We start from the raw sequence: 16,521 nt of genomic DNA, 5'->3' as shown, positions 1-16,521 counted from the left end.
TAAAATTTACAATAGCTTTTCTAATTGTTTATGTACTATGAATTTGTGTCTATCGAGATGTATATGCCCTCAAAAAACTATATACTTTCAAGCCGAAATAACCAAAAAAATTGAACCAAACCGAACCAAACCAACAATAACCAAACCAACGGTTATTTTTTTGATTTGGTTTGGTTTGATTTTAGAAATTTAAAAACCGATTAATTGTGGTTTGGATTTGGCTTTAACCAATAACCGATCCAAACCGAACCATGAACACCCCTACTATGTGACTTGAATTTAGGTGTTAGTTTTTTTATTTGTTATTTGAATTTTACTGGTAAATTAGTAGCATATTTTTTATTTTTAGTTAAAAATTATATCTATAAATGTATGCCTCTAAATTATTAATAAAATAATTCCTTTTGACAAAATTGCAGTATTTTTTTTTTCAAAAAACCAACCGTTACCAATTTCACACCGAGACAAAGAAAATGAACCATCAGACCAATTTTTGCGAGAGTTGTAATCGCAACTCTTTTTGCTTGGAGTCCCCATGTCATTTTCAACATGCATCTCTCTCATGCTCTCATTTCCCAACTCAGTATAAAGGTCAGGATAGGAACATTTACCCAGAAAGTGAGACTACAATTTATTTGCCAACTTTTGGGCAATCTATTTCAAACTGACCCAGAACATGCTTAGACGACGATTCTTCGTCTGACAGAAATCATGGGGTCAAGTCAATTCCAGGCTAGTATCAGCTAATTTTGGCTCTCATTTGGCCATGTCCTTGAATAATTCAACGAGGCAGGATCAGAGTGAGCTTCATACTCACCATTGCTTCTTCCCCTTTTTCTTTCTCTTGTTTCCACTTCCACTACCGTTGCCTGTACTACTAGTACTCTTGGAGGTACTTCCAGCTGGTGTAGATGGGCTCTGTGGCTCGCTGCCATCAAAATCATCAAACATACCAGCTTGTACAGCATTCTGTAGCCACTCGACAAATTCTTCCTCGGTCATGCTCTCTTCCATATTTGGCATTGGCATCCCACCTTTTTGTCCTGAGCTACTTCTCTTCCCATTGCTGTTCTTCAAGGTTACACTAGTATTTACATGGAAGCTTGGTTTGTGACTGTTGACCGGACATCTCATTCCCTGCACAACCAGCATAATGTTCAATTCTTCAAGCACATAATCTAGATACAGAGGTACATCCGCTCAGTTAAATTAGGTCATTTCGATGATTAACCAACCTTAAAAGATCTAGAGGCACTCTTCCATTTTAGAACTACAAAGTAGGGGGGCATACAGGGTGTGTTTTAAACAATTTTTTTTAATTGTTCAAGCAAACTTAAAAAGAGACAAAATTACAAGTTGTTTGGGCTTAAGAATTGTCACAACATAGCAAAGTGAAGCCACCAAGATCTTCCTTGACATGTCAGTTAACAAACTTGCCAATGATTTCTCAAACTAGTAGTGGAAACATAGAAGCAAACAGGGGATCCATATTTTTGGATAAGACCCATTCTATGATTCTACAATGCTAATTATTCCTGTATAGGAGCATTTTCTGTCCACTCAGAAAAATCCTCATCCATGGGAGTTGATCTTTCCTAAATATGGAGAAAAGAACAGTATAGTACCCATGGAAGATAAAATTGAAGTTGGTCCAAGCTTAACAAGTAACTATGATGGCAGTAGAATCAGCCAGACAGACCCCTTCCCTCCCCAAAAAATAAGAGACATACAGTAAAACCTATATGTGGGACCATGAAATAGAGATATTAGTTCCGACACCGCAAAATTCATTTGAGGATGAAATCTCAGTGAATTTAAATGAATCCACTTGTGAAAACGTCATTCATGAACTTGAGATCATGATTAATGATCTCGGTTGCCGCAATAAAATGGACGTTAATAACCTGTTGGATGGGTGAAAATGATACATGTTCATAGATCCAGAGCTTAGAAGAAATTGTGGATACCATTGAAAAAAATAATGCTGATGATAAAGTAGAAGATGATACAATACCTTTGAAACAAGTTACGGTCAAGAAACACTTATTACAATTAGAACTCTTCATAGTGGTGCAGTTCAAAAAGACAACACTAAAACTTTTGGATGCAATAAAAAAAGTAAGAGATGAGTTTCAACAAGATTTAAATTTTAACAAAAAAATAGAACACAATACAATCATGTTTCACTAAATTGTCTTAGATATATTTGTACTTTTAACGAATTATTAATTTATAATATTAATGGGACCATATATTTATATAGGGGTCTTCAGAAAGAATATTATCTTATCGAAATGAGTGATTTTTTCCATTGGCCCAAGTCGGGACCGGAGAAAAATATTATCTTAGAGATATTATTAATTAATCGAGTATTAGTTTAGTGAGGTTTTACCATAAATGATTATTCAATTGGGATATGTGAGCCCAACCACACAATTAACTTTAGTTCTCCTATGAGATTTGCAGAAAGCTAGTGAAGTCCACACCTTACCGTGATGATAAAAAGCAAAAAAATTCAATGATGACTACAGTAATACACTTTGAAGTGCTACCAATAAGTTCTTCTCAATTCCCAGACCAATTCAATTCCACATCCAAGGAACATCGAAAACTTTTAAATGATGAGAAGAAAAAATCTACCTGACAGATATACCATTCAGTTGCGTTATAAATCCTGCTATCAGCACAAACATAGGCAACAGGATTATCTACCTGCGCAGATTGGTGGAGATCAGTAGGGTAACATATACACAAGGATGACAGATAGAGGAAAGAACTAAAGAGAACAAAATATTTAAAGAGATTCATCATGAAAGATGTCTCCTCAAAAGCTTTTTTCTTTCTTGCTTTTTGATCAAATTAGTTGATACCTTCAGTAGCATTCCGAAAAAAAATGGATGTGAAGGCTGCTCAACCCATCCATCTCCATCTTTTGCTGGATGAAAATCTTTGCATTCCTATGAATGGAAGAGAAAAAGATAAATGTCCTTGCAAGAAGCTAAGCTGAAGAGGAGGAAGACAACCTATGTATGCTAAAGTGAACCGAATTCAAGAATTTATAACATGCTTATACTGTGACTAGAGGGCAAACCTGGCACCATCTTGCTTTGGACTTAGTTTTCTTAGTGACAATCCAGACATGAAAGTTGCCACACTTTTTGCAAGTAATTCGTCGAGCTTCTCCAAGAGGATCCTCGCCCGCAGCTTCTGTCTGAGTGAAACCAGAGGTGAAGAATCCATAGCCTCTACCCTAAATTATTTGAGATAAGGGTTAAGCATGACCCAGAGTCAAGTAAAAGTATAATCAAACATAACAATCCCACTATCAGGAGTACTTTCCAAAAATATTTCCTAATACAAGATGATACTTTTCTAAAATACAACTTGGGACCTAAAATAGAAAGTTGACATAAAACTGCACTGAAAGGAAGACATTTACTGATAGATGTCATTACTTAAATGATGAACCTACTGGAGCTCATTCATATACATTCGATCCCAGCTGGCAAAGAGGCAAAAGAGTAAAGACTTAAGACTGCATAAGAAAACCCATTATTACTTAAAGTTGCTCCTGTTAAGATACGTTTCTCCAGATGGGTTCTTCAGCAAAAGGTGAGACTAAGCCCTCTTTTTCGAAAGAAAACGAAGCACTAAAGCCTTAGATATTTCAAAAAACATGAGATTTGTCAAGGACTTGACCATTCTCATATTTCAGTTAGATATCATTTAAAGTTCGTTTCTCCTATAGAAAAGGAAATTACTTTGACGCAAAGGAAATAGCACAAATTGAAACAAAAAATCTTTTTGCTGATCTCACTGAGTATCTGGCTTATACATAAAATGAAAAAATCTGACTTCCGATGAACTACTTAAATGACTCAATTATATTAATTCCAACCTTTTGAGAAGGACTTTGGAACCGTCGAAGGTAATTTACCAGCTCTTCCCTCCTCAATTCATCATCATATGCTTTTCGTTTTAAAGAATCAAGTAAAACCTGAAACGATCCAATTCTTATCAAGTGCAGGATGAATACTAGATACAAAACTCAAATCAAAGGACAGAACTTGTACCTCATAGGCGTTTTGAAGTTTCTTAAAAGCTTCAGCAGCCTTTTCATTACCCATATTTTTGTCAGGATGGACCAGCATTGCCTAATAGGAGATATTATTTAGCTGATTAGTAATTTCACTTCGATAGCAGGGCATTTCTAATGAAAGTATTATCAGACTTCAAAAAGCATGATGTCCAGAAATATCAGACTGATATTTTTAGAGTAAAAATTTCAGGAGGGTATAAACAATCACCTTTTTCCTATATTCTCTCTTGAGAACTGAAGCATCTATATTCTGAAATCGCATTAGGCCCAGTGCTGAATAGTGATCTGTACTGTTTAACAATCTGAGAACTTCATCTTCGGAAGTCATCTCAGCATCAGATCCACTAGTTGAAGGGATGCCAGTGTCACAATCAACAGGATGAACATACCCATCATCAGCAGATGGAGGCACTGATCCACTCGAACAGAAGCTAGGTTCACCTTGTACTCCAGTTGTTTGATCAGGAAAGGTGTGGGCCCTTCTTTGCTCATTTACATTGTTTCTTAAGAAGAATATGAGAACATCACCCGAAATAAATGACAAATTCAATACGAAGATTAAACCTATCCATCCAACATATGTCCATGCACAATATACAGAATACAAAGTTATGACAAACACTGCAAGCCGTTCATGTTTCAACCTGTAAAGAGCTCCTACATTTAAAGAAAAACAACACTTGGTGGATAAAACTAAAAAGTAAAAAGAAATCCTCAACACTAAGGGTGGCAAACAAGCGGGTCGAGTTGGATATGGATTGATCAAAAATGAATCAAATGAAAATGAATAAAATATTTGACCCGACCCATATTTGATATGGATAAAAATGGGTAAACCCAATGGATCATAAGTACTCCTAAATTACAAGATTTTTTCCTTTCTCTCTCTCCTTTTAGGGTGTGTTTGGTTATGAAGGAAATATTTCCATGTTTCCCTAGAAAATATTTTCCTGATTTAAGGGAAGTTTTGAATTTTTTTTCCTTAATGTATGGATGGAAGTCATTTTTCTGAAATTAGAGGAATGTAAGTCCATTTAAAAAAAAATTCCAAAACATTTAAATAAACCAACATGAGAAAATTGGAAAATATTTTTCTTCATAACAAACACACCCTTAATAAGTGTACTTTTTAGAGGTTCCTACATTCTTACATACTTTAAGGGGAGTGCAATTGGTGAATATCCATTTTCTTATCCATATTTTATAATGGATAATATGGGTTATCTATATTTGATCCACTTTTAAATAATTGGAAAACCAACCCATTTAAAATGAGTTGGGTCGAGTGGATAACCATAAATATTACCCATTTTGCCACCCCTACTCAACACTAAACTTGAAAACAATCACCTCCACTCAAGACCAGAAGAACTGCTGCCCAAAATCTTCCATAGAACCACAAGTAACTGATACTCACTGCAGCAACTCCTAGAACTGCGATGATGAACCCAGTAAGAAGTCCAATAACAGCAACTACTGCCTGAATTAAATATGAATTCATTACAGCAAGATATTGAAATGTTTCATAGAAATTATGCAGTTTAAGGAAAGGAATCTAATCAAGAATTAGAAAGAAAACACAAAGACAGCGTGACCACAGGAACTCCACAAAATCAATATACTAATTGAGCAAAGTTAAAGTCTAAGACACTGCTGAAGGAAATGGAACAAAGTATACAGAATCAAAATCAGTAAAAGACAACTAATAGAACCTTAAAGCATGAAATGGCCAAAGTCAAAAGTGGATACAATGATTAATGTCCAATTTTTTTTAACAAATTAACACACTTTTTATAAATCGCTTAATTCAGTGACTTCAATAATAAGAAAAAACCAGAGCTCCTCAAAACTATTTCTGGTTCAGCAGGAAATCATTCATTAGTCAACCCAAAGTTGATAAGCAATTAGGGTTAGATATTTATGCTTATTAACACCTTTTATCATCTCAGGGGTAGACAATGTTGCTATCCACACAAGAACAGAAGCTAGACGCTTACCAAAATCAATAGAAACTTGAATTTAGCGGCTGCAATCAAAGAAAGAACACCACACCATATGACTGAGAGAATTGATGTCATCCCCATACACAGAAAGGACTCAATTCCTCTAAGGGCACAATCCAACCAAACCATTGATAATAAAAGCATTATATTTCCAAAATGCATGATCCACCTAACCACTATAGGGTATGCTTGCTGAACTTTTTCTTGAACATACCCAATCGCAACTAATAAATTGCTCTTTAAAGGGTCAAGCAAAGGTTTCCACCTCTCTAACCACTGAATTGATACCTTTGAGACAGACAGAGCCAACGCCATCAAGTTCCTAAAAACAACCATCATAGACGCTTTAAAATTTTCTAATGTATTGTCTCCATCCAGTCCTGTTCCTAAGTGACCAAAACATCCCTTTGAATTAACTGAGTGCTTACTAGTGTGTGGAGATGTATCAATTCCTTTTCCTGACTCAGAATCCACCCCTCTACTTTTACAACTTTGGAAAATTCCTGCATCAGTGCCTTCAGGCCCTGTTTCCTCTGGAATCGACAATGTATCAGTACCTTCCTTTTCCTTTTTCAGTGATCTTCTAGATTTGTTCTTGCTTTTCTTCTTGCCTTCACTCTCATGTTTATTGTTTAAGCTCTCTGTTATAGATATGCCAGAAAGGTTACCATTAAAAGGTTCTTCAGCATTTTTGCCTTCTGCCTCAGTCAGATTACTGTTTTCATTCTCATTTAGCAATCCAGATCCAGAATCTGAAACTCCTTTTCTGTACTTCTGTCGGTTTCCTTTGCGAGCCATTGACTATATATGGTATCAAAAAACTCTAGCAACAAGCCAGTTCAACTCATCTTCAGTGTCCTCAACATATATCAAAAGTCCTGTGTTGCAAGCAATACGAAAGTAAGCAAATTTACAGGAAATTTCAAGCATCAACAAAAGCTTTAAGGTGCCACCACTTAGATAACCAAACAATGAACACACATACAGGCATATCTCATTCCTAATGCATGCAACTCAGTCAAATTAGCTTTCTTCACAATTGGCAGCTGTGACTGTAAAGTTAACAACGTTCTCCTCATGCTTATTCCCTCAACTACAGATAATAATGGACACTTCGGCATAATAATGTGGCAATCTTCCAGTTCTAGGCCGATACAAAGGAAGTTTTTTAGAGTATCGTTCATTCACGCGTACTCAATCAGAAACCTATCGTTCATTATTAACCTTCTTTCTTTGCAAGATACTGTCATCTTCCCCGAGATTTTCCTTGATCTAGTCATGTGATCAGTAAAACACTGTCTGCTCACTGCTCTCAATTAATATCAATTTCCTTTAAGCAGGAAATACATAAACTAATCTAATGGAAGGGCAATACAAGGAATTAATAATATCATGCATCCAACATCACCAGTTTGAATGGGTTTCTGCACATCTTCTACTTGAAACAACAAATACAAGAGAAATTATTGGTTATCCTTTAAAATCATATTGAACTTTAAACACACGGAATCTTGTCATTCTATATTAAATTCTGAGGAAGGTAATCTTTTAGAATTTACAAAATAAGGCCAATCTTTGGGGTAGTCCAATCAGGTCTACAAAGCAGGATGGAGGAACCGAATTTAAAAGAGAGAATAACTTAAGCATAAGAATTTGGTGATATATCAATGTGAATTGTGCAGTAGACCATTTTGCAAGGCCACCTGAGGCTTGCTTCCTAAAATCAGAAAATGAACTGGCCACAATTTTGAGTCTAGTTTTGTGTCCAAGGAAGAAAAGAAAATTTGTGGCAGTTCCTATCTTAATAACAAAAAGAAAAAAGCAAATACCGCAATATCTACTTTGGTTTACATCTTTGAATATCATGTACCAGGGAAATCATTTGAGGAAGGATAAACTCTTAGAAGTGAACTAAGCAACTATAAATGCAACGAAATTCTACCAGTAATTAAAGATGACCCAAAAGAAAAGATTTTTAAAGTAAACCAATGAAAAAAATCATTCCATATGAATATATATCAAATGCCTAGATGCTTTCTAGCATGTAATCCATCAAAAACTGCTTAGACTATAGTACATCATTTTTATCCAAATTAACTCTTCTAAAAGCAGCAGCATCAACAGGCAAAACTACAACTAAACTATGAAATTAATATCAAAATGCGGGATACACGATGACCAAACCAATTAAGGAAATTTATCACAATAACTAATACATACCTCTTTTCCAGTGAACATATGGAACAACAAAGAAAGTGAATACTCCCTAACGTACTCAAAATTATTCTACATCAACTTTCTACTATAGTAGAAGCATGGGTAGCAGCACTTGGTATCAACATGGCTGTCTTTTGTCATTAAAAATTAAGTGAAGGGTAATTTTAACTTTTCACTATAACTTATATGTACGTGTCTTTCTCCCAGCATTTGAAAAGCCACGTAATGTGCCAATTTCCTATTTTTCTTCTCCAAATCTAAAATCTTCCATAACTTACTCTCTGTTCTCTCCAAAAATGGCATCAGAGACATAGAAGAGACCACCGACCGCCGAGTTTCATGCTTTCTTACGGCTTTCCACAAAATCATTGTTTTAGAGAACCATCAATTGAGTAGGTAAGTGTCTTATGTGCAACTTTTTACAAGGTATTGTTTAGTTCTATTTTCCTTTCCTTATATACCTGGTTTTTGTTGTTTCTGGTTCTAATATATTGGTGGGTCGTTGCATTTAAGTTACTTATAGTTGTATGTGTGTAGTTTTTCTCCATTCACTCCGTAACTCTTAATTTTATGAGAAGTAAAAATTAATTACATCTTCCTATTAATTTGATTTGTAAAAATGGATTAATTTTTCTTGTGAAGCTTGATTTTGAAAATAAGCTCTTAAGTACTCACTATTGTTGTCTTCAGATTGTGCTACTCAGGTTGTCGTTTCACCTTCCTGATAGTTGTTCTTGCAAATTATAGACAAGCATTTTGATGATCCAATTTATTTATTATATATACATTAACTATTGTACTGCTTCCAATGTTACTATGTATGTGCCTTATTTCAGGTCCTTCCGGAGGAAACTGAAATTCTGCGAAAGTAAGTTATAGGCCTAAAATTGAGTTGGTTAGTTTTTGCGCTAGATATCTATGTTAATTTCCAATTCACTAAATTACCCATGGGTTTTTGGTACTTGATGGTACTAATTCGTCTACTCAAAAGCATCAACTCCTTTAGCATATATTTTCTACTAACTTAATGTTTGTATCTGTTGTGTAATTAGATAGCAAATATGTTTCCCGCAATTTCATAGATTACTTATTCCTGATTTATTCTTATACCTGATTAAGATACATAGAATGTATCAAAATTTTCATTAATCTTATGATCGTAAATATGTTAGGTGGAAAGTTAATGTACCTAAATGTCTTTAATCTTATGAACGTGTTTGATGTTTCATTAGAAAGGAATATTTTGAAATCTGTCAATTCACTAGCCTTTTGATCAATAATGTGCAAGAACGCAAAAAGAAAAAAAACTAGCTCTTTGATTCTTTGTATTAATGGGTCATAGATTGCATAAGTAGTGCAACATGAATTACCCTGTTGGTTGAAAGTACTATATCATCCTATTTTAGATCAATAAAGCGTAATATTTCATTGGTCTAAGCACCATGATGCCGAAAATAATTAGGATTCAACGAAGCGATGAAATCTTAAAGTTCTGTTTTTTCAAGTGTCATTAGAGGAATATTCTTTCAATCTCACAAGATCTATCAAGGTTTTTTCCAGGTATATGATCGATCAAGCATTTGGAGAGGAGGAAGAGATATTTCCCAACCACTATTAAGATCGATTAATAGTTATGAAAGTTAATTTATCATAACATCAGGTTAATTTCACTTTTAACCTGAAAAGGATGTATTTTAGATTGTCAGTTGTTATTTCTGTTCATCTACACCATTTCATTTTTTTGGCCACTACATTGTCTTCTAAGGATGGAGATGTCTTTTTGGATGGAATGATGCCAAACTACCGCCTGCATGTACACAATGGAGTGCCAAAATTGTCTAGACAAAAGTGTTCACATTTTTTAGCATAAAATTTATTGAGCCCTTTTGGATATATATCTGCTTTGGGTTCTCATAGGACACTTGAGGCTTTTCATGGGATGATATTTATATCCTCATGTGGTAAAGGAGATTCTTTTTCTAACGGTAGGTAATGCTTGTGAGATCCTCTATAGAAATTATAAATCTTGTGCTTGGTGTATTGTGATTTGTACTGACTACGACGCTAACGCAATAAAATGGTTGTAGTGTTGTTTCTATTGCTTATGTGTACTTTTTTCATCATTTGATTCTTGTACATTGAAAATGAGACTCAATTTTTTTCCGGCAAATATGAGGTTGTGAGGGGTAAAGCATTTTTCGGGTACAGATCGAAGATAATATGGTTCCTGACTTTTCTGTTTGGCCCTCTTATCAGTTTAGATCATTCAATCTTGTGATTTATGTATGTCAATAAAGAGTATGACAGCCCAAGTAGTAACTTGTGAGGTGGAGTATGTGCCACATAAATTGTCTTGTTTAATCTCCTTTGTGTATGCTTTCAACACAAGAGAGGAGAGAAAGGATTTATGGGCTTCTTTGCTGGCAGTACACAGATCAAACATGAAACCATGGCTAATAATTGGTGATTTTAATTCCATACTCCATGCAGAGGATAGACTAGGAGGTAATCCTGTATCATTTGCAGAGGTGGTTGATTTTGCAAAGTGTGTGGAGGACTGTGGATTGATAGAATTGCCTCATCATGGTAATCAATATACTTGGAGTGATAAGGGTAATGAGGAAAGAATATATTCAAAAATAGATTGGGCTCTAATAAATGATGAATGGCTGACAAGTATGCCCTCAAGTAAGGCCACTTTCTTGCCTGAAGGCATAAGTGATCACTGTCCAATAAAGATAACCCTAACTGAGGAGAGGTTAAGGATGCAAAGATCCTTTTTATATTGTAATGCATGGGGGCAAGCACCACAGTTCCAAAGTCTGGTGAAAGCTGGCTGGGAAGTGACTATTCAAGGGTGTAAAATGTTCCAGGTAGTGAAGAAATTGAAACTATTGAAAACAAATCTGAAGAAGTTGAATCTCCAATTTAATGACATAGTAAAGAGAGTAGACCAGAATAGAGAGATGCTAAAGAAGGCTCAAAAGTTGCTACAAGAACAACCTCTTAATCTGGAGATTCAGAAAATGGAAAGGGACAGTTATGCACAATTTAAACATATCTCACACCTTGCAGAGATGTATTTGCAGCAATAAAGCAAAGTTACATGGTTGAAGTTAGGGGATGACAACACAAGATATTTCTTCTCAGTGATAAAACATAGAAGATTAAAATTGGCAACTACTCAATTGAAAGATGAGAGTGGACAATGGCAAACTGACCAAGCAAATATAGCACAAATTTTTGTGAATTACTACAAGAAGTTATTAGGAGAGAAAGCAGCATCCAGAATTCAAGCACAAAGGGTGGTACTGCAAAATGGGCATGTCCTTGGAATAAATCATCAAATGAAGCTGATTGAGCCATTCACTGAAGTTGATGTCAAGCAAGCCATGTTTAAGATAGACAATACAAAAAGCCCTGGTCCTGATGGTTATGGTAGTGGCTTCTTTAAAGAGGCATGGGGAACAGTAGGTGGAGATATAACAGAAGCAGTCTTGGAGTTCTTCCAGAATGGGCACCTACTGAAGCAAGTGAATGCAACTAACATTGTACTCATTCCAAAAGTGGAGGCACCAGAGCAGGCAAGTCAGTTTAGACCAATTGCATGTTGTAATGTAATCTACAAATGCATCTCAAAAATGATTTGCACAAGACTAAAAGGAGCCTTAAGTCATTTAGTAGCTGATAATCAAGCAGCCTTTGTGCAAGGAAGATCAATGATCCATAATATATTAATTTGCCATGACTTGTTGAGACATTATAACAGGAAGACTACTCCTAGATGTTTGATGAAGATTGATCTAAAGGCGGCATATGATATGGTGAGCTGGGAATTTCTAGAGGAAGCTCTGCAAGGGTATGGATTTCCACAAAAATTCATCAGATGGATCATGATATGTGTGTCAACTCCCAAATATACTGTCAAGATTAATGGGGAAGGCTATGGATATTTTGAGGGAAAAAGAGGACTGAGACAAGGGAACCCTGTATCTCCTTTACTATTTGTACTAGTTATGGAGTACCTCTCAAGGCTGCTGAAGAGTATGTCATATCTGCCAGATTTTAAATTCCATCCTATGTGCAAAGATATCAGATTAAACCACTTGGTGTTTGCAGATGACTTAATGATCTTCTGTAAAGGAGATATTAAATCTACTGCAAGAGTTATGGAAGCTTTGTTACATTTCAGTGCTACCACTGGGCTTGTGGCCAATATGGAGAAGTCTAGTCTATTCTTAGCAGGTGTGACTGACAATGTGAAGGAGCAGCTCCTGGCAATTACTGGATTCACACAAGGAGTTTTTCCCATTAGATATCTGGGACTCCCACTCACATCAAAAAGGTGGGGAAAAATGGAATGCCATCAGCTAGTTGATAAAATAACAAGCAGGATCAAGTACACCTATGCAAAACAACTTTCCTATGCAGGCAGACTTCAAGTGATCTTGGCAGTCTTGTTCTCCATACACAGTTTTTGGGGCTCAGTGTTCATCCTACCTCAGAGTGTAGTGAAAGAGGTGGACAAGAAATGCAGAGAATATTTGTGGGGAGGCAATGAGGAAAAAAGGAAAGTGTCATTGGTTTCTTGGGAGAAAATATGTTATCCAAAGAAGCAGGGCGGACTTAATATAAAAGGATGTGGTAAATGGAATGTAGCCTCTGTTGGAAAGCTCTTATGGCAATTGGTTATGAGGAAGGAATCCTTATGGGTGAAATGGGTGCATGGGATTTACATAAAAACTGATACAGTCTGGACTCACAAAGCACCAGTTGATAGTAGTTGGTACTGGAGGAAAATAAACTCCCTGAAAAATATGATGCAACAATGGTATACGCAAGGGCAGTTCAACCTTACAGCAAATGGGGAGTATTCAATTACAAGTGGATATAATGATCTGATAGGCAATCAAGAGAAACTTGAGGTGGCTGAATTAGTTTGGAACTCTGTCGTATTACCTAGGCAGAGGTTCTTTTTGTGGCTAGCAATGCAAAACAGATTGCTCACAAAGGATAGGCTGATAAATATGGGAGTATATGTAGAAGACAATAGCTGCTGCCTGTGTCAAAATGGAATGATAGAGTCGCATAAGCACCTGTTTGTAGAGTGTGAATATGTTGCAAAGGTGAGAGCTAAATTACTACAATGGGCCAACATCTTTATTCCCGCAAGAGAGTTAAAAACTACATTGGAGATGATAAAGTTGAAGCATTGGAAGAAGTTTAAGAAAGAGGTGGTGACTGCTATTTGGGGAGCAATAGTGTATCACATCTGGAAGGCAAGGAACTGGAAGCATTTCAAAGGAGTACAAATACAGTATACTGACATAGTGGAGGGAATAATTCGAGAACTTATAGTGAGGATAGACATGTATAAGAATGCCAAAAGAGCACATAGATGTAGGAGTTTTTGGCAGAATTTATGTAAGTAGTTTGAGTTGATGAGGTCACTCCTCTAATACCAGTTAAGGTACTGAGGTTGGAATGCTCTTAGTTTGTAAGTTTTTGTTTGTTTGTTAATGGTAATTTTCACATTGGTTGCCAAAAAAAAAAAAAATAGTAAGAGTTCCATGCAATATATTTTGAGTAGTGTTGAGGCCTTTAGATATTCTTACATCTTAAATCAACATATGCAGTGTATTCTTAGGAGAGGTTATTTACTTTTGCCAGCAGATATTTAGATATTTTTGTTTGTAAATGTGTATTTTCTTTTCTCCGTCATTTATTCCTCTCATTTGTTTTGCCAAAAGATTTGGCTATTAATTTTGGCCCCTGCACTATCTTTTTGAAGTGTCAAATTGAAGAGAGCTCCAATGCTTTAAAAAGGTACACGACACTGCCGGCCAAACATTTCTCCCACTTCAACATGAAGCCTCCAACATATGTTTTGTCAGTCACGACGTCACAAAATTACAACGGTAATTAAGAAAATCAAGATGACTACCACCAACATAGTGACGGACTGTGTTACTATCTCACCTTTTGTGACACCGGTTTCTGTGACGGTGCAAGGGCTATAGCTCAGTTGGTGTGTACATATATTGGCAGTCTTTTACTATGACACGATCTTCAAATACTACTTTATGCTGATTTTTCAGTTGACGCCTTACAAGTATTTCTAACTTTTGTCGCATGATATATGTTGGGCCCATGCACGCACGGGCAACTTCTATCTAGTAATTCTAAAAAATGGCTGTATTGAAGATATAGATCATAATAACCAGAACACATTATTGTCATCAAAAAAAAAAAAAAATAACCAGAACACATTGACCCGTAAAGCATATTAAGACTGACTAGAACAAATAGCTTCAAAAGATTAAGAAATGCCAAGGTTCAAATGAACTGATTAACAGTAAACAAATGACAGCTAAATAGCAAAGGCTTACTGAAAACTAACAGGGGCAAATTTAATATCAACAAAGCTTTATCATCACTTAAAAACAATAGATAAACTGAGAAATGCTCCCAGGCACAGTTTTCAAGGTAATCACCTAGGGTCCCTTACGGACTCCTAGTTCCTCTTCATCACTTTAAAACCTACAGAATCAACAGTTAAGTGGAGGAACTCAGGAAAAAAACTTAATAAAATACATCCGGAGTCCTCAAACAGAGAATACAACACACTGAAATATAACAAGCCACTGATCAACAAAGAAAAAGAAATGAGATATAATATTACCTTTTCCTGGGCCGAGGCGAAGTTGAGAGATACTAAAATCTAGACTCCAAACCTCTGGAATGGAACTTATAGGAGTGAATTAGGGCTTGAAAACAGGATAAGGATCGGGGAAATTGAAATTTGAAATTCATATGCTGGCTAGATTCGAACAAATCCTCAACGAATTCTCAGAGAAATCAAAAGGAAGGCCGTCTCACCTGGCCTTGTTCTGGTGTCGTGCTGGCTGGGTCGAGAAGAAGAAGAAGAAGATAGAGGGTCGGTCCAGTCGTTTGTACGTTGTGTGTGTATGTATGGCTTCTCGGAATTGTATTCTTGTCTGTATTGGGGTTTGTTGCATTTTTGGGCCAATAAAATTGGGAGGAATAGCCTCATTTAGTACTGGGTTGGGAGTCAATATGTGGTTATATTTGCAATTACGAAATGGCCATTTTGGATTTTAATTATAGTCAACTCAATCTAAAAATGTAGTTTTATTTAGTAAATTCGTCCAAAAATTGAATAAGACAAATTGATACTAATTAATTAACGAGCCTTTTAATCTTAATAAAATAAAATAATTAGCTTAAATACAAACTATTAACTCAAAATATAAATTATAATTAAACTAAACTAATTAACAAAAATAATTTTTTGTGATGATTTTTGAATATTTATAAAGGTAGTAAATACATTATTTGAAAATGACAAAATAACTTGAAAATATTTTTAATTTTATAAATACTAATTATTTCAAAGTTTGAAATTGAAGAAATTCGATAGTTTATCCATATTGCGGAGGGCTTGAGCGTCAACAAAGTAAAACTAACATATATTCATCTAATCAAAATTTTGAAATGATTTTTAAAGTTGATCAACATGAATTTTACTTCATATATTCTGTTTGGTAACATTTTTCTCTTCATTAGCACTTTTCTTCATTGAGACTCACGCTAAATTCCACGTTTTTGAGCTTAAGGCCCCAACACATTTGGCCCTTTTTGGTGATTTTCAGTTTTGACTATTCTACTAACAGTGAAAAATGTTGACATTCTTACACTAAATATATCTCTGCAATATTTCTGTTGAAAAATAAATTGAATATTCTCCTCATTTGAAATTAGATGTGATATATTTCCTCATATCCTTGTACAACCAAAGATTCAATGAGCTCCTCTTTAACTATCCAAAAAGGTATAATTAATGAAAACAAATTGTATATTATTTAATTTTTTGACCCAATTTATGATTTAAAATCCACATAGTTGGGCTTTAATTTGAAAGCAAGAAGCAATACTTCAATAAGCTCATTTAATCAATCAAATGTGGTCTCTGTTCGGTAGAGTGTATTAACAAAAATAATGCATACATTAGCCTTGTGTATTTCTAGTACTTTGTTTGGTACTCTTTTTCAACCTATGTATAAATAATGTTTGCATTAGTTATACACTCTATTGTGTATTAAGGTGTGTATTGCTAATACCATAGATTTCTAGGTATTAGCAATGCAATGATTTTAATGCATGCATTAACTCAATTAAAGA

General features: G+C 35.2%; 1 protein-coding gene across 3 annotated transcripts; it reads right to left on the bottom strand.

Moving 5' to 3' along the window:
* Positions 1–474: 474 nt before the first annotated feature.
* On the bottom strand, positions 475–15,364 carry LOC102603449 (uncharacterized). Of its 3 annotated transcripts, XM_006341204.2 has the most exons (11): positions 15,002–15,364; positions 14,814–14,859; positions 6,097–6,980; positions 5,450–5,579; positions 4,308–4,756; positions 4,074–4,154; positions 3,899–3,997; positions 3,092–3,250; positions 2,871–2,957; positions 2,641–2,712; positions 475–1,137 (listed from the first exon to the last, which is right to left on the bottom strand). In XM_006341204.2, the coding sequence occupies exons 3-11, from the start codon at positions 6,898–6,900 to the stop codon at positions 814–816; spliced, it is 2,205 nt and encodes a 734-aa protein (XP_006341266.1). In that variant the 5' UTR covers positions 6,901–6,980; positions 14,814–14,859; positions 15,002–15,364; the 3' UTR covers positions 475–813. The 3 variants fall into 3 exon arrangements, with proteins under 3 accessions (XP_006341266.1, XP_006341267.1, XP_006341265.1); XM_006341205.2 differs by lacking the exon at positions 14,814–14,859 and having other exon boundaries at positions 15,199–15,364; XM_006341203.2 differs by lacking the exon at positions 14,814–14,859 and having other exon boundaries at positions 15,002–15,363.
* Between the last annotated feature and the right edge of the window lie 1,157 nt (positions 15,365–16,521).

This window comes from Solanum tuberosum, unplaced genomic scaffold, assembly GCF_000226075.1.
Source record: "Solanum tuberosum cultivar DM 1-3 516 R44 unplaced genomic scaffold, SolTub_3.0 scf00022, whole genome shotgun sequence".
NCBI lineage: Eukaryota > Viridiplantae > Streptophyta > Magnoliopsida > Solanales > Solanaceae > Solanum > Solanum tuberosum.
Note: the sequence above shows the minus strand (reverse complement) of the source record. Positions and strands in the feature narration are given on the sequence as shown.